The sequence below is a fragment of the Argopecten irradians genome, chromosome 10 (genome assembly GCF_041381155.1).
Source record: "Argopecten irradians isolate NY chromosome 10, Ai_NY, whole genome shotgun sequence".
In the NCBI taxonomy this organism is placed as follows: Eukaryota; Metazoa; Mollusca; class Bivalvia; order Pectinida; family Pectinidae; genus Argopecten; species Argopecten irradians.
The window spans coordinates 37,529,746-37,551,256 of record NC_091143.1 but is presented as its reverse complement, the minus strand read 5'-3'; the positions used below and the strand labels follow the sequence as shown (position 1 = coordinate 37,551,256).

At 34.0% G+C, this 21,511-nt stretch overlaps 1 protein-coding gene and 1 long non-coding RNA gene across 3 annotated transcripts; one reads left to right on the top strand and one right to left on the bottom strand.

Moving 5' to 3' along the window:
- The first annotated feature begins 5,157 nt into the window (after window positions 1-5,157).
- LOC138332825 (uncharacterized) lies at window positions 5,158-10,581 on the top strand. The gene is made up of 4 exons (XR_011209880.1): window positions 5,158-5,230; window positions 8,300-8,376; window positions 8,979-9,052; window positions 10,361-10,581. It is a non-coding gene; the product is annotated as an uncharacterized lncRNA (long non-coding RNA).
- LOC138332823 (histidine N-alpha-methyltransferase-like) lies at window positions 5,503-20,029 on the bottom strand. 2 transcript variants are annotated; one of them, XM_069280779.1, is made up of 9 exons: window positions 19,900-20,029; window positions 11,036-11,228; window positions 10,393-10,531; window positions 10,119-10,221; window positions 9,326-9,429; window positions 8,954-9,031; window positions 7,976-8,152; window positions 7,326-7,531; window positions 5,503-6,595 (listed from the first exon to the last, which is right to left on the bottom strand). In XM_069280779.1, the coding sequence occupies exons 2-9, from the start codon at window positions 11,210-11,212 to the stop codon at window positions 6,575-6,577; spliced, it is 1,005 nt and encodes a 334-aa protein (XP_069136880.1). In that variant the 5' UTR covers window positions 11,213-11,228; window positions 19,900-20,029; the 3' UTR covers window positions 5,503-6,574. The 2 variants fall into 2 exon arrangements, with proteins under 2 accessions (XP_069136880.1, XP_069136881.1); XM_069280780.1 differs by having other exon boundaries at window positions 5,503-6,592.
- Window positions 20,030-21,511: the final 1,482 nt, after the last annotated feature.

The window sequence follows — 21,511 nt, the reverse complement described above, 5'->3', positions numbered from 1 at the left end:
AATTATGCGATAAAAACAATCTTAAATTTGTGTTCATTTTCATAAGCGGTGTTATGAAACTGGTCTCGAAATTTTAATAATGGTACAATTTGGTGATTATTCAATCAAGATACGGATGTTCGATCATGCAAAGCCCAGACCAATAGATTGACAAAATTGATTTTCTCGAAGATTGCGATCGTATAATAGCTCTGTTTTGATTTACAAAGTGGCATATGGCATCACCGACGTGTTGCATTAAGTTTGTACTGGAGTCTTTAAGGCACATAATATCTAAATCGAAACTACTTTTATTTTTTGAATATTTGGATATAAAACGAGTTGTTTGATAAACATGTTAAGTCGCAAAAGTCATTTAGGTTCCTCAAAATCTAGATTATTAGCACTTCCTCGGGAATGATGATTCACATAACGTGAGTCGTTTTATGTTCCCGGCGACGTCTTAATTACCGCGAAGTAGTTGACGATCACAACGCCACACAGCACAAAACAAACTGACACATCATTGTCAGCAGAGATTTACATTTGAAAACACTAAACAATCATCTTAGACCAGCAATTATGTATGATGAGATTGTTATAAATACATATTTTTGTTGATGTTCCAAAAGCTTATGGACCTACTGATGTGGCTGGCAATTAACCGATAAGTAGACAGAGCGTATTTATAACCGTCTCACTTTTGGCCTTCATATCGGTTAAGTGTTCGCCCCTGTAAGGAAGGCTTTGAGTTCTGCCCAACTGGTCGAGGCAAGCCATTGTCTATAAAGTTGTGGTTTCCGCTTCTTCTTATCGCTCAGTAAACGCTCCTTAATTCTTATCACTCAGTAAAAGGGAGTGGGACGACTGGTTTTCGCGTTGTAAGTTGTCAGTTATTTTTGACGTATGCTTCAGTGATATTTTATCGAGACACAACACGAATACGCCACAGTCTCCTAGAACATACTCTAATAAATATTTTTTATTAGTTTTGCCATACTAAATCTAACTCTCTGATTGGCAGATTATTTTCCTTCATATACTATGAAGAAAACATCTGAGAACGGCGCAAAAATCCGACGTTATCATGGCGTCACAACTGAGACGTCGACGTTGCGTATTGATTAAGAAAAAAATCCATTGGAAAATCAATAGAGGCATACCCTTAAACGTATTTTCTGTTATCAATGAGTCTATTTTTTAACTTCATAGGGTTATGGAATAAACTTTGTCCGCAAAACTTTGTGAGAATCCGCTACACAGTTTGCAAACAAAATTTCTTTCATACCACTATGAAGTTAAAAAATAGTAACATCAATGTTTAAATGTTTATGGATTTATATATGATGTTTAACCTACCGAACAATGAACCAAGGAACTGTGTCCTTGCCATAAACCAAACCAGTGCACTAATCAGTAGTCAACCAGTGGTTAACACGACAGTTCACTTTAGAGAGGTCAATAGCAGGGCACTGGACACGCTGTCGTGGTTAAGAAAACAGTATGAGCCAAATCATCTTATCTATTTTAGGACAGTTGTCGGAGCTAAACCAACTTTAATTGTCTCAACATCCCCTGATTATATGAACAGGTCAGTCAACGATGCTTAGCATTATTTGATGAACGTATACACCACGCAGAGTGAAAACGTGAAAATATTTTGATAACAAAAACTTAAGAAGATACTTTAATTAGCTTATTTTCGATGAGAATCAATTTAGTGGTTTTATTCATATGCTTCGATTGTATGACATATTTGGCAATCTTTGTAAATAAAATGGTGCAGACATTGACATACAAAACAGTCAAACTTTAAAATGCGAAATTTAAGAATATCTGTCTGGCTCTGTCTATTTCTCTATGCAAAAAAAAAAATCTTCTAAAACATAATTTCTTTTCAATTTGCATTTAATTTCTTCTTTATTTTTATTGCTTTACTTTTGTGTAAACTCGATATCATACAGAACAAAATTAGTCGTACATTTTCTTCCCTTAGACTATTTATACACTAGTATATTAGGAACCACCAAATGATATTGGTGCCAAGGGACAAATTCACGTACCACGTGATTCCCGATAACGTTTGTGCGGGATTATTCTTTTATTGGTGATGGAATGACGTCAAAAGATGATATTCCGCCCTAACGTCATTTCAGCGGAAGAATTACATACAAACAGTAACGTTCCATCACAACCGGAGATACTAGTCCCGCACAAACGTTATAGAGTATCATATGAATTATGAATTTGTCCCATTAGACTTTCATTAGAGATCATTAGCGGACGCTGTTATTTGTCAGTGTAAAGGTTTAAGTGATGTATTTCGTGTTCATTACGATGTTTTGACATCTGTCATACGTTGCTCCTTCCATTTCTATTTTACAAATCCAGCTGTGGACTGATCGAACAGCATGGCGCTGCATCACTTAATACTCATATATATTGATGTTGGAACGGATTAAAGAAACGTGTACAATGGCAGATCGTGTTAATAGGATCATTTAATTGAATGAATATTTAAACTCGGTCTTAGAAAACTTTGTATTTATTCTATTAAATGTTCTGCAGAGGGGAGACTGATTTGAAATACATGATAAGTAATTACATAATTATCCAGACAGTTACTATACATCGCTGGCCTTAGTGTCATGTGAGACAGAACACGGTCCTATTTCTGGCCTGTATAATTTAATCGACGCCTTTAATTTTTCTCCTATATCAGACGGCTGTGGAGATCAACCAACGCAACATTTGTCCATAGACCACGGTGTTAAAGTTTTTAAATGTACTGTTATATTCGCAGAATCAATATCAGCTATCGTGTTCTATAACTAAAGTATAGGTACTCAATATAACACTAGAATGGAATACAGTGGGTTCATTCAGCGCTCTTGCAAGCTTATATATCTTCACGAATTTTTATCTTGTATACGCTATTCATTTTGATAGAAGTTTCCATATTTTTTTTAAATCCGCGAATGTTAGACTTCGAGAAACTGTTTTCAAATGTAAATGTAGTAGTCGAAATAGAACTTTGATTTACAGAATGCCTTGTCTATTTTGATTGTTTTAACTGTCATTTCAAGTAGACATCGTTACCTAGGTATACTAACAATGTCAGAATAAGCAACAAACCCGTTGCAGTGACCCGGGCAAAATTCTATTATGGGTTCAATATTTGGATAGACCATATTTCGTTGGTTGTTTCCTATATCAAATTTGATTGCATTTTGGCTGGTAGCAGATACTGACTGATAACGGAATGAAGGGAGGCAACACGAATAATGAAACATGACGAATGTACACGTAGAACCGTGATGACTGTGCTGAAAATCTTCATGTAGCTACACTAGACGACAATAGCACTGCAATTAAAGTATTTAGGTTAGTATTTACTTACAGTTAGACATTTACCTGTACACTAAAGATGTTCGTGCTATTGTATGCACATATATTGTAAGCAACATTTGATTTTTTTAATCGATGAACTATATCTGATTCTAGTTAAATTAATTTGAAAATGTCCCAAATTAAACTGTAGTGTATAGATAGCTTTGCATTTAAGTCTCATGTGACACGAGTGTTTTGCCCTAAAAGAAAGTTAGGAAGAAAGAAAAGAGAAAAGAGCCTTTAGGTAGGACGGAAGAATTGTACCTACTGCCACTATTGCATGATCATAAAAGGCGACTAAATTTAGGATCTTATCTTTTCTTTCTTCTAGAAACCTTACTTTTTCTTCCTAATGTCTCCCTCGACACCACATAACTTTTGGCATGTTCGCCTCTGTGAGGAAGCTCTGGGTTATGTTCCCTGGCCGAGACACACCATAGTCTGTAAAAGAGAGTGGTAGTTTCTGCATTTTGTTAGCGCTCAGCATACAGGGAGTGGGACGACTGGTTCGCCCATTGTCAGTATAATGTGACCGGGTGAGGTGTGTTGCTTGGTGTCTTCAGTGGCATGCTTCAGTGATATAGCACTATAAAAAGGGCAAGAGTTCCACAATGCAAGAGGACGAAACACTAATATACCGCAGCCTTCCAAAACACATACCCGCACTTCATACACGCAACACACCGCATAATTGGGAGGCCGCCCTTACATAACCCTGGCTGTTAAAAGAACGTTAATTAATCAAACAATCAAATAAATAAATCGAAAGGATTTACACTGATTTATAAGGAAATGTGTTCCATTCTTACCATGTAACTCAGTACCATCAATGGTAGCCGTGAGCCAGAGAAACACTGGGTAACACTATCGAAATCACCTAATTATGTAATCATTCAATTCATTGATACAAGTTTATCCCATATGATATACCAATCAAAGATTACAGCGCAGGTACATGCTATATGTATGTCAATAAAATCAAGATAATTACTGGTTTAGTTTAAGTGCAATGGATAATTATACAAATATCTACCATGTATTTCACAATTAAGTTAGGTTTGTACATCAATCCACAGTTAAGTTTGGCTATTTTCCTGAAATTTATAGTACTGATGAAATTGAACATTGTATATAGATGTACAGATGCTATATTAATGTATTTAAAGTGTGCGCTAGATGCCAGCGTCCAACATTTAAACACTTGCCATCAAATTTGTGTCATTTCTGAGGCTTTAGTGTGACCTTTCTGACCTCCATTGTCAGAGTAAGAGCAAGGTCATGAGCAAGTTGTAAATTCTATATATACTTAAAAATTAATTGACAGAAATTCTTTAAACTGGGTATGGGGAGCAAGTCAATTTATATGATTAAATGTTTGTTTTAAAAGGGTTTATTTCTATATATTTGAATGCACAATCAACTTGAAAAAATATCCGTTTGATTGTTATGAAGTTAAACGTAATGTTTTCTTGCTAATTACCGTACATGTAATTTGTTTAAATTACTCGGATAAAATCATAAATATAGACGACTATTGGAAATTGAAAATGTTATTTATGATTATGAAAAATCAATGCTCACTAAAATTAAAACATACCGTAAAAACATATATGCATGTAGTTACAATTAAAAAAGTACATTATCATAATAAAAGACCACAAAACAACACAATTAAACGATAGATGATAAAAATGACTTGACTGAACTATTGGTGTAACCTCACACTCAGTGGTATAAAATAATAAAATGTCAATTTTAGTAATTTTATTGTTACAATTGTTTTTTCAGTAGATTCGGAGATTAACGAATGTGTACTCTGGGACTCCAAACTTGTTATTTGCATACTTGACGGACTACTTTTGTAAGTATGGAGAACATGGCTGCCAATTTTGTATATTTACCCTTGCTAACTGATCATTATCTAGAGGATTGACCGTAAAACTCTAGGACATTTTTGGACCAATTGGACTTGATGCGTTTCAATCTGTTGGCAAAAATGCAATTATTCATAGATATTCAGTTCTATGGCAATATTTCAGAAATACATGATCTTCAAAATGTGCTGCAACATTAAGGATTTTTATAAAGCAGTATAAAGCTCATGTCAAAACAACTTAAATAAACACTAAGCAGCGAAATGGCTTCATAAATATTTTATTTGTATTTAAATGACAATGTTGTATAAATAAAAGTATCCATGCAAAATGTTAAATACAAATAAAACTGAGAAATCTTACCTGATTAAGTTACATGCTTTGATACAGACTAGGTTATATAATTCATCTACAATGTAGCGTAGCATTTGTTATATTATTATTATAATATTATATATTATTTTTGTGATATATTCTGACGAAGACGATTGTAAAAAATTTTTCAGTAAGCCTCTCTTAATTACAAATGCTAATTCATCCATTAAGTCGCACCAGGTTAGCTGCTCTGAATTTACTTATTGGCATCGTTTGCTAACATAATGTTTTTTTCTATATACTTATCAATAACTTAATATAATATGAACAAAACACTATTAAAATATTATTAATCGTCCATTCAACAACGTAATTTTTCGAAAGCAATAACGGACGTCGATGAAATATAATAAGCTGTAGTTCTACGTGTACAATATATGTAAAATAAGTGGTATCCACTCAAGGGCCAGATACGATCACTATTTATTTACATCTGAACACAGCGACCCTAAATTTATTTCCGTTACATGCATAGCTCAAAACTACACAGAACTATAAATACACAAAACTATACAGAATAATGAGTATACAAAATATCGTTATTTAGAAAATTAAACAAATTAATATGTCAAGATTGATTTCTAACACAGTTTATCAAATATGTTCTGAGATTTAACACAGGTGATATAATACAAAATAAAATTTCACTGACGACAGAACACTTAAATAGGCAGAGAGCTCGAATTATACCAGCTTGGGCAAACTCCTGTATGACTTTGATTCTGATATTGAGTTGATTGTCGTTAGTAAAAATACTGAACCTCGAAGAGTACTCATGAAATGAATCTAGAACTAAGACAAGTATAAAAAAGTATTTTAGAGACGTTCAGAGGAGAAGAACATTTGAAAAAAGGTTATGTTCTCTAATGAGTTATATGTCTTAAATACAATAGGTTGTGTCTATTTTGATAATGGAGGGAAGGTATTTCATTGTTGTTATCAGGCTTCTCTCAGTCTCAGGTCAGTTTCTCGATCTGCTGAAATAGAAAACATTAGCAAGAGACATTACAACTGTCCAGCTTATTTCTGGAGCTTCTTCAAATGCAAAAATTCTTTAGAAAAGCTTTCATTTATCTAATATAACTCGCATAAGGAATACTAGCACAATGAAATGGATTGATGACCAAGCCAACGTGTGACTGAGGTTAGAATGGAAAGGAATAAAATGCTTAAAATACTGTAGAAAAAGAGTTAGAAGAATCGTTTTCTTTGAAAAAGATTTTTACTGTAACAATGTAGATTTAAAGAATCGATCAATAAATAGATACAAATGCAACAAATCAGACAACGAACTGTAAAATGATACGGTCGTATCAGGCATGACCGGTGCCTGTTTCAAGGTATGTCCTAATGCAATGTAAAGTAAACTTTGTCAGGAAATCTTTTGAAGTCTATGCTGGACGAAAGTCACTAGACGAACCACACCAATAAACGTTAAAGTAATACAAACATTAATTATCAATGGATGCTTAACTAAAAGGCGATACACATTACATGCCAAATGGCAATTTATCTTATAGCGATCTAATTTCGTCACGTACAATTGCAAAAAACTTGTACACTGTACACCTTGTCGAATTTGTTTCGGTTTTTTTTCTCCGTATTAGATAAGAAATACGTAAACCTTAATCACAAGCGAAAACAAGTTGAATAACAGTATCTCAAGGCCATGACCAAACTAAAGTAGTATAACACAGAATGTCTAACCTGGAGATGTTGTTCGGGATCCATGACCTTACAGCGACAGAACATGGCGTGGTGACTATCGTCTGTCCATGTGTCGGTCAGTAGAAGTCCAGCTCGAGCTGTTAAGTTCCTGATCTGTTCCTCTGTGTATTTGCAGCTTACTCCAGCACCTTCGTGAAAGTACAGTCTCTCTCCCTCCTCAAAGTCAATAGTCATGTTAAGTCCAGCTGCAAATGAACAGTATTCACATCAAGCTATACTATACAATTGAACAAAACTATTACAATATCCGTGTCCATTTCCAACAGTAAGTATTGTATTATCCGAGTCAATTGCAACAGTAAATATTACATTATCCGAGTCAATTGCAGAAAATATTACATTATCTGATTCAATTTCTAGCAGTAAATATTACATTATCTGATTCAATTTCTAGCAGTAAATATAACATTATCTGAGTTAATTCCAGCAGTAAATATAACATTATCCGAGTCAATTCCAGCAGTAAATATGACAATACCTAAGTCAATTCCAGCAGTAAATATGACAATACCTAAGTCAATTCCAGCGGTTTATATTTAAAAAAAATACAATCTTGTTGTTAATTCCATCATTATAACTGCTCACTTACAACTTAATATTTCTTAGTAAAACCAGATTGATGTACTTACGTATGGTATACTTGAGATGTTCCTTGGCCTCGATATACGCTCTAAAATAACTCATGTAGTCTGGGGATGGATCCGAGATGAAATCCGCTTTATAATGAAAGTTATCTAAGTCTATTTCGCTGCCTTCTTCTTTGTTTAGTCTGGCTACTCCATTTTGGAAAAACTTCCGCTCAAGTCCTGCAAGCAGAAAGGATTCTTTGAATTGTGGTTGGCGTTATTAAATCCCTGGCTTATATTGCTCGTCCTCTTATAATGCAGATATCTCACAATTCATCATATCGACACTTTCATAAAACTAACTTAGGTTTTATGACATTATTTCAGAATGAATTACATGACGGAGTGTTCCTTTGGTCAGATATGCAAGGACAGGTTTGAAACCCGATCAACTTCAAAACGAGGTAAAAAATTACAAATAGCGTCATACAGTCAATTATCCATGTCAAAGATTATGTCTACTTGTTTACATGTTTACAGTATAACAGATATTGTGTTTGTTATTCGTTACACTAATTTGTAATAAGGTTAGGCAGATCACTTTTGTAGTGGGAATGGACTGGGTTGATCAACGGTGACCAAGTAGCCCAGCAGTAGAGCATTAGGCTAGTGTTTGGAGGTCCCGGGTCCAAATCCCGGTCTTGCCACTACACTTTCTTCTCTCCTGTTACACTTTTAATGGTTTGGTAGTTATGATTCGAATAGTTTTATAGATAATTGAAAATAATAGATGTGCAATAAGTTTGTCTGCATTCGAAGGGTGGGGGAGGGGAGAATACCAGACCGCTATCTTTGTATACTACGTCGAATATGAAAATACATATTTTACCTTTGACCTATAGATATGAGGTCACAATAACTCCAAGTTACATTTGTTTTTGTATATTATTACTGTTTTAAGAGAAACTTTCATTGTTTGTTGTGTAGACGTAGTTGGCCTTTTGTTACTATAGATACTATTGCATGTTTTATTACACGAACCTGCCTCGTCGTTGTATGCTTTCAGTACTGCTTGTCTATCCTGTGTTATATCAACACTGAACACCAGGTGGCAGCTCTCTGTAACAACACCAGACATAGGTATGACGACTTGTGTTTGCTGCTTCATTCAAATATACAGAATGAATGAAGAAAATTAAGATTATCACAAAGTGGGTGGTCCGGTAAAGGTCGATTGGTACAATGGGCGATAATATCTATAATTGTCCACTCGTTGAGAAAAAGAATAATGTAAATGGTCAATTTTAAAAGTAGACAGCAATCGAATGTGCAGCCTTTCTCGCAAATGCGCGAACCGCTAAAATGTGTCTGTTCACAATAAGTAGTTGGCCAAGTAATCAGTTTTAGACTCACCTGACATCAGACTCGATATTAACTTAAGTTTATCCACCTGGTCATCATAGGAAAGGTTGATAATGCTGCCGAACCACACGATAATCTTCGGTCCGTCCTCGTGTCTGTATTTATACACCAAAAACACACTCATTAATGGTCTGGATAATATGCAATATTCTGTAAACTTGCTCATTTTTGCGTATTTAAATTTCAGCACACCTTGCGTTCAAACAAAACCGCCCATGGTGAATGAGTGAACGTAAATATTGAGTCGTTAATAGAGAATTTTCTTTGACAAGAAAATATGACAGGTTTGAAACGAGTTTCATAAAGATCATCATGCTACAAATAAATGATGCACAAATAATAAAACAATCCGAAAGCTGTACGGACAAAATAATGTATCGAAATACATTAATAAACTAATCATGAAAAGATGTGGGTTTTGTGATGATCATCAAGATAAATGTCTGTAAACTAAAAACAATGAAAGATCTTGACTCGATTTCACTAACTTTCCTAACTTAAACTAAAAATTCTTTATGGGAAAGCATTACAGATAATAAAGATGTTTTCTTATCCTTATTGTTGTCCTTAAATTTTTGGATGCCTTCCTGTGCAGAATCTTTGCTTAAGGAGCTGGGCCAAGTTGAACAATTCATCATTACATTCGTTATTTTTTTCAATCAATTGCATCAGGAATTTAAAATGGCGTCTAGTCAGATTGATTCCGCTTATCCTTCAAATCGTCGGCAAAATCAACTGTTACATAAATATTCTACCTGATCAATTTGTTTCGTGCGTTTTTTACCTTAGCTTTTCGATGCCGTTTTCGTAGCTCTCTGCAACTGGTATTATGCTTAATTTATCTTCATATTCACTTGAAATCTGCTCTACGGTTTTCATTAAAAAGTCTGAAATACAAAATTTATAAAGTCACAGTTACAAATGAAATATGTTTTTTACATTGATCATCTCTGCTTATGTAGATTGGAAACCAAAATCGAGAAGTTTAAAATAAGGCTTACGATCTCTATATATTTATCCTAACAGTTTCTACGTCAAACATTCCCTGGAAATCCTACCTCCAGATATATCTAATGGATAAAATGTTAATCGCTTCTGTCGGAGCAGCAGTTCGTCCAAGAAGTATCTTGTCTTTGAGCAGCTTCCGCTTCCGAGGTCAACCAAGGCAAAGTCGTAGGGAACTGTGGGAATGATTTTCTGTAGCAAAATAAAAAGAGTCTGTAATCTAAACACGAGTTCATAGAGAAAATGAGAATTAAATATTAAATAAAATGTATGTACCATCCATTCTAATACTCTTTTATTACACCCAACAGCTTTACCTACAATACAGATATACGTGTTCATGTGCAATAGTTCAGATAACGATTTTTAAAAGAATAATTTCTTTTCTTCTTTCAATGAGACTGATGTCATTTTCAGACTAGTCGTTGATCATACATATAAGTTTTAATTTAATTTCCTACGTAGTGATTTCTGGTTTAATCTATAAGACAACAAAGGGCAATCCAATCTCCTATATACATTCATATTTTTTTTAACTTATTAGTTATATATTAATATGTTCCTTAGATTAACATACGCTAAGTCAAACCTGTCTAAATTACAACAAAAAGATCTTTACAGCAACAAGGTCTCTACAGACAGGTGTTTTATACTGATGTATTTGCTAAGTCAGGATTTACTTTATACACCGCTTACCTGTATAGATGATTCTAATATTGATATTTGACTGCGACGTAAGTAATAGCCTGTGTTGTCGATTGTACACTTATCCTCCAGTTCGGACCCCTCTTCGTCGTAATTGTACCACGTGGGCAAGTACTTAGGGAAGGATGTAAGAGCCTTGACCAACAGCTGTTTACTGGTATCGTCCATGTTCTGTTTATACCACCTAAGTAACCAAAAAGTGTATTATATTAACAATCGGAATGAGGACACACCTGCTGTCAATAATCATCTTAGTGTGAAACTATTTGTTTAAAGATGCTCCACTACAGACAGAGCATAAATGATACCCATCATTTGAGCAATAATTGATGTTTAATCGTGTATATCTATGTCTAATTAACACAAAAAAGTAATTTAAAATAATTTATTTTGCTTTTGGTGCATGCGCAATCAGTACCGCATTCCATATAGGATATAGTACCACAGAATTTTTCGGGATGCAATTAATTGTTTTTGATATTTTTATTTTGAAGTAAAATAAGAAACTCAATCTTTTCAATGGTGGTAATGGTGTAAAGTAAGTGACTTTTGTAACTGAAGAAAAATACTAAATCGTCTGCTCCAGTTTTTGATAGAGAAAAACAACCATTTGTCAGCAGTGGAGCATCTTTAAGTTATATGTGCGAGGTAACTTGGCAAAAATATTGACATGTTTTTTGTCTTCAATAATGTATTGAAAACCATCAGGTTTGATGAATCCTGCCGCGAAAATCATTCAAATGGACAGAAAAAACATGTATGTTGCCTTATAAACATTATTTACAATACATAATTATTGCATTGTAAAATTCTGGTTTTTATACCTTATGTATGTTAAGAAACCTACATGCAGTTCGAAACATATATGCATGAATCACTTTACAATTACTAATTACACTGTAAAATGTGAAATAGAGTTTTAGAGCACAACTTGCCGTCGTATCATTTCTCTACGTTGTAGATGAAAATATACTTGTTTTTGGCAGTACTGCTTAAAATCAGTTACAGTTTTTTTTGTTTTTGTTTTTTTTTGCACTTGTAAAACTAAAACCTTTGCGGTATAAATATTGTATTTCTCAAAATGTAATTTGTAGTGGTAACTAAAATAATAACAACTCTTTTTGATTCGTGAGTATGAAAACTATGGCACAATTAACTTAATTGATGATTGAAACATTTGATATTGTAGAGAGGTATAACAAACTTAAGAAAGAGATAATTTTACCGACATATTATTAAAATAAATTCAAGAAAGAGATAATTATACCGGCATATGAGTAAAACAAACTCAAGAAAGAGATTATTATACCGAAATATGATTAAACCAAACTCAGGAAAGAGATAATTATACCGACATATGATTAAACCAAACTCAAGAAAGAGATAATTATACCGGCATATGAGTAAAACAAACTCAAGAAAGAGATTATTATACCGAAATATGATTAAACCAAACTCAGGAAAGAGATAATTATACCGATATATGATTAAACCAAACTCAAGAAAGAGATAATTATACCGACATATGACTAAAACAAACTGAAGAAGAAGATAAATATACCGGCATTTGACTGAAACAAACTCAAATGCAATAAAGCGATAATCTTAATCAAACATATTTGATTCGGTTCATCAACTGGTATCATGGAAATGTACCATACGTTTTAACTGAAAAGAATCCGCAATAATAAGATATTCTGCTTCTTGTCTATTAACACAGCGTAATAGAGTGAAGCATCGTCCAAACATAGTCAAGACTAAAAGAGAATGTGGCCGAGACATAATCCACAATAGAAATACATGTTATTAATTAAGTACTGCTAGGATAACAAACCACAATTCTGTTCGTAGATTTTCATTTTACCTACCTTCCACGAGAAGTTATTCAAAGTATTTGAAGCAATTCCAATGAATCCAAAGGGTTTATATCTTTCAGGGGTTTATTTTTGGAGTGTCTCTTGTCAGGCGGTCTTTTTTTTCACTGTGAACACATCTAAACAGTTCACGATATAGAACAACTATTTGTTGTTATCATTGCTCACGTGTGATTGAATGTTCTCTATTATGACCTCGTTAGTTATACCAAAAACTGTCATAATCTTACCACATAAACTTTAAACATCGCCCACCACTTCCCCGAAAGGTGCGACCTGTATTCTTACATGTAATCAACTGACGAATTGACTTTTTTTCCAGCCTTAATGTGTACTTATGTCTACCATCAAGTAATGCGTTTCTTATATCATATCAAATGCAGACATTTCATCTTTAAAAAGTAATTTACAACTCGAATTGAGATATATAGATTATAGTGTTTAATGGGTTTGAATATTAGGCAAGGATTGCGCAGCCGCTAAAACTGATTTAGGATTTTGCTGAATTTCATTTTTATATGCAATGTGTTAATTTGCTAATTTAGATAGGAATACTCACAATCGGATAAATTTATAAATAGAAAGGCGATAATAAAAACACAAACAATACATAAACTTACATACAATTATCATATTATTATCCATTTATCAACTCATCTTTTTTGACAAGAAGTATTATTGGCCACTACAACATGTTACGACGTTCTCATTCATCTACGAGAGTACGGAAAATGCCACAAAACCCATACAAAGAAAATATTTCAATCTCCTAGGAACGACCAATAAAAAAAGCAAAAACAAAAAGCCATAAAAAGAAGATTGTTATCGCCGACATAAGACCGCAATAAAATAAAAGAACATTTTTTTTGTCTGTTAACAATACTGTTGCCTATTTTGTGACTTTTCACAATTTAATGTAGGAAAATAAATCAAAGAGTTATAAGTAAGACATTCCTGTAATCTTATCAGTATCATATAATTATATCTGGGATGCAGCCCTGTGGTAATGTTGACTCTATTGTTAAATGTCTGTTAAGGTCAATGTGAAGATAAGAACATCGAGAAACCTAGTCGATTGGACTGTTCGAGGATATCTTCCATGCACATTGCCAACAACGTGCGCTCAACTAGAAGTATCCATAACTCCACGAGGCCTTGACCTTAGATACACTGATGTAACGAAATGTGTATTTGATCAACTTTGCTGCGAACATACCTTGTCAAGTTCACTGGTTAGTTGTCGCTTTATGAAAGTTTCAAAGATAGTCATTTATTTTTTATTTCTTTGAAGAGAAAAGATCAAAGGAAAGAAAATACTAATGTGCGTCATAAGAATACATGTTAAAAACCTTCCATATGGTGAAAAACACTTAAAGAACCATTATGTACAGTTTGGTTTGTTTAGTTTTACGTCCTATTAACAGCCAGGGTCATGTAAGGACGTGCCAGGTTTGTTGGTGGAGGAAAGCCGGAGTACCCGGAGAAAAACCACCGGCCAGCGGTCAGTACCTGGCAACTGCCCCACATAGGATTCGAACCCGCATCCCAGAGGTGGAGGGCTTGTGGGTAATATGTCGGGACATCTTAACCACTCGGCCACCGCGGTCCCTTATTAGTATCTATACCTACATGTACAAGAAAATAGCTTTGATTGACGGTGTATTTAACAAAAATAAGTTTTCAGTGCTTACTTGTTAAAAACCGGTTTTGTGCTCACAATTTACAAATAAGTAATTATTATATATGATGTGTCTCCTGTATCTATTATACACTTAATTCGTTCCTCTTTTATGTCTAATATTATACACCTATTGGGCGGCAACAGATGTTTGTGAGAGGTATACACTGATAACAACAGAAATAGAACAGCAAAATAGTCCATGTACTTTTTGAAACGGTATGCAAACAGTAATGCCAATTAGTAATAAATTAAGGTCTTTCTCAAGATGGCCGCCATGATGGTTTTTGTTAGATATTACACTTCTCATCATGGATGGTCAAGCTATATAGCAAAGACAAGAATGTTCGAATGTTTTGTATATCAATGCAGTTGGAGAACAGTTGATAAGGAATTCGAAACATCTGTCAAAAAGTAATCCATGCTTGATGATATAGATAATAACATTCAGGTATCTTTGCATGATGGCTGCCGTGGTTGTAGGCAAATAACCGAGTACTAGGACAAGTAGTAGCATAATTTGTCGAAATGTTTGATTTATTAACAAGATCAAAAAGAAAACAATCCTACAGATAGTTATTGTTATACTATTCGAAAGGAATACAAAGTGAATGATTGAAAACTGAAACATCTTATTGACAACAACATGTTCAAGTCATCTGACCAAAAGGGCCAGGGTGACCTTTAGCCATCATACTTCGTCTACCCATGCTGCGCATCGTCCGTAAGTGTTTTGCATTTTTAACTACTTCTCAAATTCCAGCTGTGGCGTTAAACTGAATATTCCATGGAATTAATCTTAGATCATTCTTACAAAAGGTTGCTAATTTTCGAGTCGGTCCTATATTCAAGATGGCCGCTACATGCGAATTCTTGCAAAGCACATACCGATTTGATTAAGCTGAAAAGTGGAGGGATTTTATTGAAATTAATCCCGCAGAACAAAGTTTCCCTAGACACCACGTCGGCCATTTTGTAACATGATTGTCCACAACCACTGCCTTCCTGTACGACCCATATTTTTATTTAACACTTTTTCTCAATGCCCACCTGTAAAATTGAGCTGATATCAGACTGGAATGATCCAGCAAGGTGGTCATGGCCACAAGTGTTGTTAGTAGTATCTTTAAGGCCTGTTCATTGTTATGATAATTAATTGATTTAGCACAGTGTATGGATTGTCAGTATTGGTCAGTATTGTTGAATGTTACTTGGAAACTGAAAATCATATTTATATGAACAATACTGTCTGCGTTAAAGGGACTAAATCGTTAATAAATCATGTAATAAAAGATAAAAAGAATTATAGAACTGAAAATAATTTCGAAAGTTGTGTACTGTGTGTTAATAACAAAATTTAAAAGTTTGTATAACCATTTTGTTCAAAATGGAGAAAACCTGAAAATAAATAGAAACGACCTAGTCACTATTTCATATTATTATCTTTCGGCGAGTGTAAACAATTCCTTTGTACATGCGCGATGCGTGAACATTCAAAACATCTGATCGAAGGAAATCTCATCTGTCTAATGGACATATCTGCAATCGACTGAAAACACAAATTTATCTACTACTGGTTCCTGATTACTGTGTTAAATCTAATAAACGTTGTCTCTTCGTTGTCTCTTAAAAGATTCATTTGTTTATATGACTTAGCAAGACAATTGATTCATTGGCATGTATGTGTAAACATTTAAAACTTTTATTGACTCATTTGATACTTTAGTTAGCGTGCATTTTGACTAAATCTTTTGTGACGAGCACCTTGTCGCCAGTCTTTTTATCGAGTATACCAAAATGGCGACAGGTATGACTTGATAGAGAACGATACTAAAATGTGGTGAAAATTTGTGTGTGAGATATATACAGAACTCCTAATTTCAGTGAAATAAAAACCATTCGGATTCAACGCGTACTCAGCTTAACACGTGCGGTCAACTGACAATTTGGGAAGTTAGTTCCAGCTGTATCAATTAGAAATGTTTTGTATTAATGGCGCCTATCAGATGGAAACAAGAACTTGGAGAAGCTAATCAAATTTGGACTATGATAAAGCTGTGTCTGTATCCGATTATTCCATAATTAGTACATCTATATCTCGTTATATACCATTTTGAGACATCCGTGATTATTCAACCTTAATTGTGACGTCATTTCCACAGCTGTAGGTGTCATAATGAAAGATTTTACGTAGTGGTGATTTGAGAAGTTATCTATTCAAGTTGACGTCAGTGTAAAACAAATGTAAACCCTTTCATTGGAAATCCATTAAGATGTGGTGATAGTGATTGTAGGAGTACACATTTAATGTCTATTTATTTATATTAGAACGACGAGGATGTATTCAGTGTTTCACATGATGTGATTATTTTCTATTCCTATTCTCGTTTGTATAGTTCATTTTAATTGGTGGTTGTCTTCACGCCAAAACTGAAATGCACAACTGCTACGAGGCGCCAAGTGGGTTTTATCTTTTTCTAATCAAAATCAATTTTGTCTGCACAAAAGTAAATTCTATCACAAGATTCGTTTTTGTCTACAAAATTATCTTACAGTTTTTAACAAACGTCATTTTTGTATCACAATTTTTTTTTTTTTTCTTCAAAAATTCCAAAATTGGTTCCAAAAACTTGGAACAATCATCAGAATTTATGTCGAATGTTATAATGGATGTAGAAACAATAAGATTTTTTGGGTATTTAAAGATTAAGATAATACTAAAAAAATTGAAGCTTTGGATTTGAGAGTAAAGATGAGGGACTTCCGGTATTTCTGTTACTACTTGTAATTTTCAAGGTATTTGATAGATAGAAGTAATTTTAGGATTGTTTTCTCTATCCATTGACTGAACAAAAAAGTACTAGGTATCTGATTAAAGTTTTCTTGACTAAGAATACGCATTTAGTGTGATTTGTTCGTATTTTCCAATGTGAATATTAGTATTCGTTATTGCAACTAACTTACACCCAACAAATTGCACAGAAGTTGTTTTCAAAGGACGTTAACCTTGCTACACAGACTATCTACAGCGCAAACAGAATTTAAAAACAAAGTAGAAATCAATGTTTAATATAGTGAGCTAATTACAGAAACAACTTCAAATTATATACATTGTATATGAAGTGTTTCACATTTCTGGATAGAGTTTGAATAATGGAGGATATCAAGAGATGAACTTTATAAAATCACGGAGTTAAACTAAAATCAGATTGTGGTTTAAAGCTCAAATCTGTCGAATTAATAAGATTATTTCTACATCTAACGTTTTTCAAAAGTAATACTAATTGTTCTGACATTTCAAACGTGTTGCTATGTCAATTATTACCAATGCTAAGACTATACCAAACAGTAATACGCAATACAATAATGGCGGCCATTTTGGATTGGATTTTAATCCAAAATGATAATCGGATGGACTTTTTCATATGACAAGATGTATAAGCTGTTACAGTGTATGTGTAATTTCAGTTGATAAACCTGTATTCTCTAATGGGGAAAAATCATTCACTGCCATATGACAACCGTTTGATATTGTTAGACACAGATATTGTTACACAAAAGATTTAGTAAGGTCAGAAATAGGACCAGAGGTGTCACTGTGAATATTATTCTAAAATGATGTAGAAATTTCGATAAAATAAATATTCTAATAAGGAGCTTCCATTTATATAAACACGACATTGTACTATATCGGGTCATAAATACTATAAAAACATGACCAGTTGACTAGTGTTTCTTTGCATAGGATTTTGTAAGTGGACCAAAGTTCATCGTTTCAACCGCGTGTGGTATAAACAAATTGTTTATCAACAGGTGTAATGCTTATTTGATTTACCCCCAGACATGAAATTCGCTTCTCAAGTATAAATCATTTCTCAATATCCGCTGACCGATTTTTATAACAATGTCTCGTGAAAATCTCGAAAATAACATCCTCCCGAAAATACTCCGCTATGTGGTATCTACGCGTTTAAATGTAAGCGACAAATTAAATTCAAACTAATTCCGACATATTATAGTTCTTTGTTAACTAACACAAAAAAATGTTATCAGGGCCAAACTTCATGGTGAAATATGAAAAATTAACAAAAAAACAAAAAACAAAAAAAACCAGTGGACGATAATAATTATAGTTGAGTAAATGTTGAAATAACAGCGACTGCTAAATGTATAACATACAATGTACGTATATTGTCTGTAAATGTAAATACACACAAAAATATGTTAATTTACTGTCAACAATTCATCAACGTTATTAACATTGCCATCATCTCATTAATCGTATTTCTCTGTAATTAAACAATGTGATAACGATACTTTTGTTATAATTACATGCACTTGCAGGTGACCGATGTATTGTTGTCTATTTCGAGCGGTACCTGAGAGCCTTAGGAGGAGGTACATTTTACAGAAAGCCTCTCCGACGCTATCCGATTCGGTATATGGGAATCAGGTCGTAGGTGTCAACAAACTTCAAAATATGATGAAGGTGATCTGTTTCCGCGGTGGTTTGAAAGGTAACTTTGTATAGTGGTAAGCGTACGTATGCTACACAACTCTATATGACCAATGTTGATGAACAGGAAATAATGCGGCTCTCTTGGAAAAAGTTGGTTCTCTATTGGAGTCTCCTCAAAGTTCGACGTCTTAACCTGCTGTCGACAGGGTGAATACTACGTTATATGTGCAAACTAGAGAAACGCCAACCTCAAATGATTCCCTGGACATAACAAACCGTCCTTTCTTTACTAACTGTCAAATCTCTTTCAATTTAAATAATATGATATAATTATTGAAATTGTGTTTCAAAAACATGATTTTACATTTGTGTCCTCACAAAGCATCTATACGCGTGTTCAAAGGGGTAGCCCAGTATTGGAGCCTAGAGTACTACATGTAGCTCTCAGTACCAAACACAGCATTAGACCAGTCTTCAGAATGTATTGTGCTACTACAACGCAGCGATAGGGTGATTTCAACTTTAACCTAAACAATAAATGTTAGTCCAACTGAATAACAGATGATATTATGGCAATTCATTTGTAATATAGCAAAAGCTAAACATTTCGACGTGACTGCTTAGACAAATGTAGACGTTTTACTGTCTGCTTTTCCTACATTCGATGTGTTTCACTTGTTTGGCTTTCGTGTCGTAACTTCATCAGTTTTAGCAGTTCAAATTATGGAAAAACTTCAGCCCTACATATGTACATGTATAAACTGACCAATGACAGCTTGATTTTAGATTTAAGTCCTATAAACTGACTATTGACAGCTTGATTTTAGAGGAAAATTGTACTTACCTAATATAAGAATACCAATTCGTCTATTTTGATGTTTAAGCAAGCAATTCATATATGTCTTGCTTAGGGCGTTAGGAAACTGATTACGCTTTCTATAATAATACGCAATTAATATGACATCTGAGCCTTATGAATCTATTAATTAAGCTCTGGTTTCCCTATATATTTCATGTACTAACTGACTTCTTATTATGATATTTAAAATGGAGTTATATTAAAAATACTGCGGACCACTAATTACGGCGACAGCTGGTGTGGTAAACAGATGTCGTGAAATACCCTTGAATAGAGAATAGAGTAGAGAATGATTTATGTCAGTCATTGAAACGACGGATTTTTTCTCTACATTTCTATTGTTGTCCTTTTTCTTTTGTCCGTTAATGGAACGACAGATCTTTTCTCAGATTTTTCTTTCTTGTCCCTCTTCTGTTGTCATTCAATGAAACGACGGATCTTTGCTCTGCTTTTTCTTTCTTGTTCATCCTCTGTTTTCAGTCAATGGAACGGCGGATCTTTTATCTGCTTTTTCTCTCTTGTTCTTGTTCAGTGGAATGACTTATCTTTTCTTAGGGAGAGGGCTTATATAGGCATATCCTGCGGCCAATCTCTATTCAATCAAATTATTTAATGAAATATTTTGAAATAAAATAAATTATCTTTTCTCTGCGTTCCCCTTCTTGTCCCTCTTCTTTTGTCAGTCAATGGAAACGACGCATCTTTTATCTGTTTTTTCTCTCTTGTTCTTCTTCTTTTGTCAGTCAATGGAATGACTTATCTTTTCTCAGCGAGAGGGCTTATATAGGCATATCCTGCTAGCTGCCCAAGCCCTATGTAATCAAATGATTTAATAACATAATTTGAAATGAAAAAACTTATGTTTTCTCTGCGTTCCCCTTCTTGTCTCTCTTCTTTTGTCACTCACTGGAACGACGAATCTTTTCCCTGCTTTTCCTTTCTTGTCCCTATTCTTTTGTCTGTCAATAGAACAACGGATCTTTTCTTAGTTTTTTTCTTTCTTGCTCCTCTTCTTTTGTTAGTCAATGGAACACTACGGATCTTTTCTCTGCTTTTCCTTTCTTGTCCCTTTTCTTGTGTCAATGAATGGAACGACGTATCTTTTCTCTACTTTTCCTTTCTTGTCTCTCTTCTTTTGTCAGTCAATAGAACAACGGATCTTTTCTCAACTTTTCCCTTCTTGTCCCTTTTCTTGTGTCAGTGAATGGAACGACGTATCCTTTCTCTGCTTTCCCCTTATTGTCCCTCTTCTTTTTGTCAATCAATGGAACAGCGGATCTTTTCACAGTTTTTCCTTTCTTTTTCCTCTTCTTTTGTCAGTCAATAGAACAACGGATTTTTTTCTCTGCTTTTGTTCTTGTTCCTCTTTTTTTTGTCAGTCACTGGAACGACGGAATACATACTTCTCTGGTGCATACACCATTTTCTTCAAGTTGGCCAAATACGCCACAGAATTGATATATGGGCATTCAAACAATCATTAATTTATCAAGTTTTTTTCTGAGAAAGAGGGTAGCAAGTCTTATTAGTAGACGGGAGGGCGGCCCGATGGTGGACCACGGATGAAAGACGATTAGAATAGCTAAAATATTTCTGT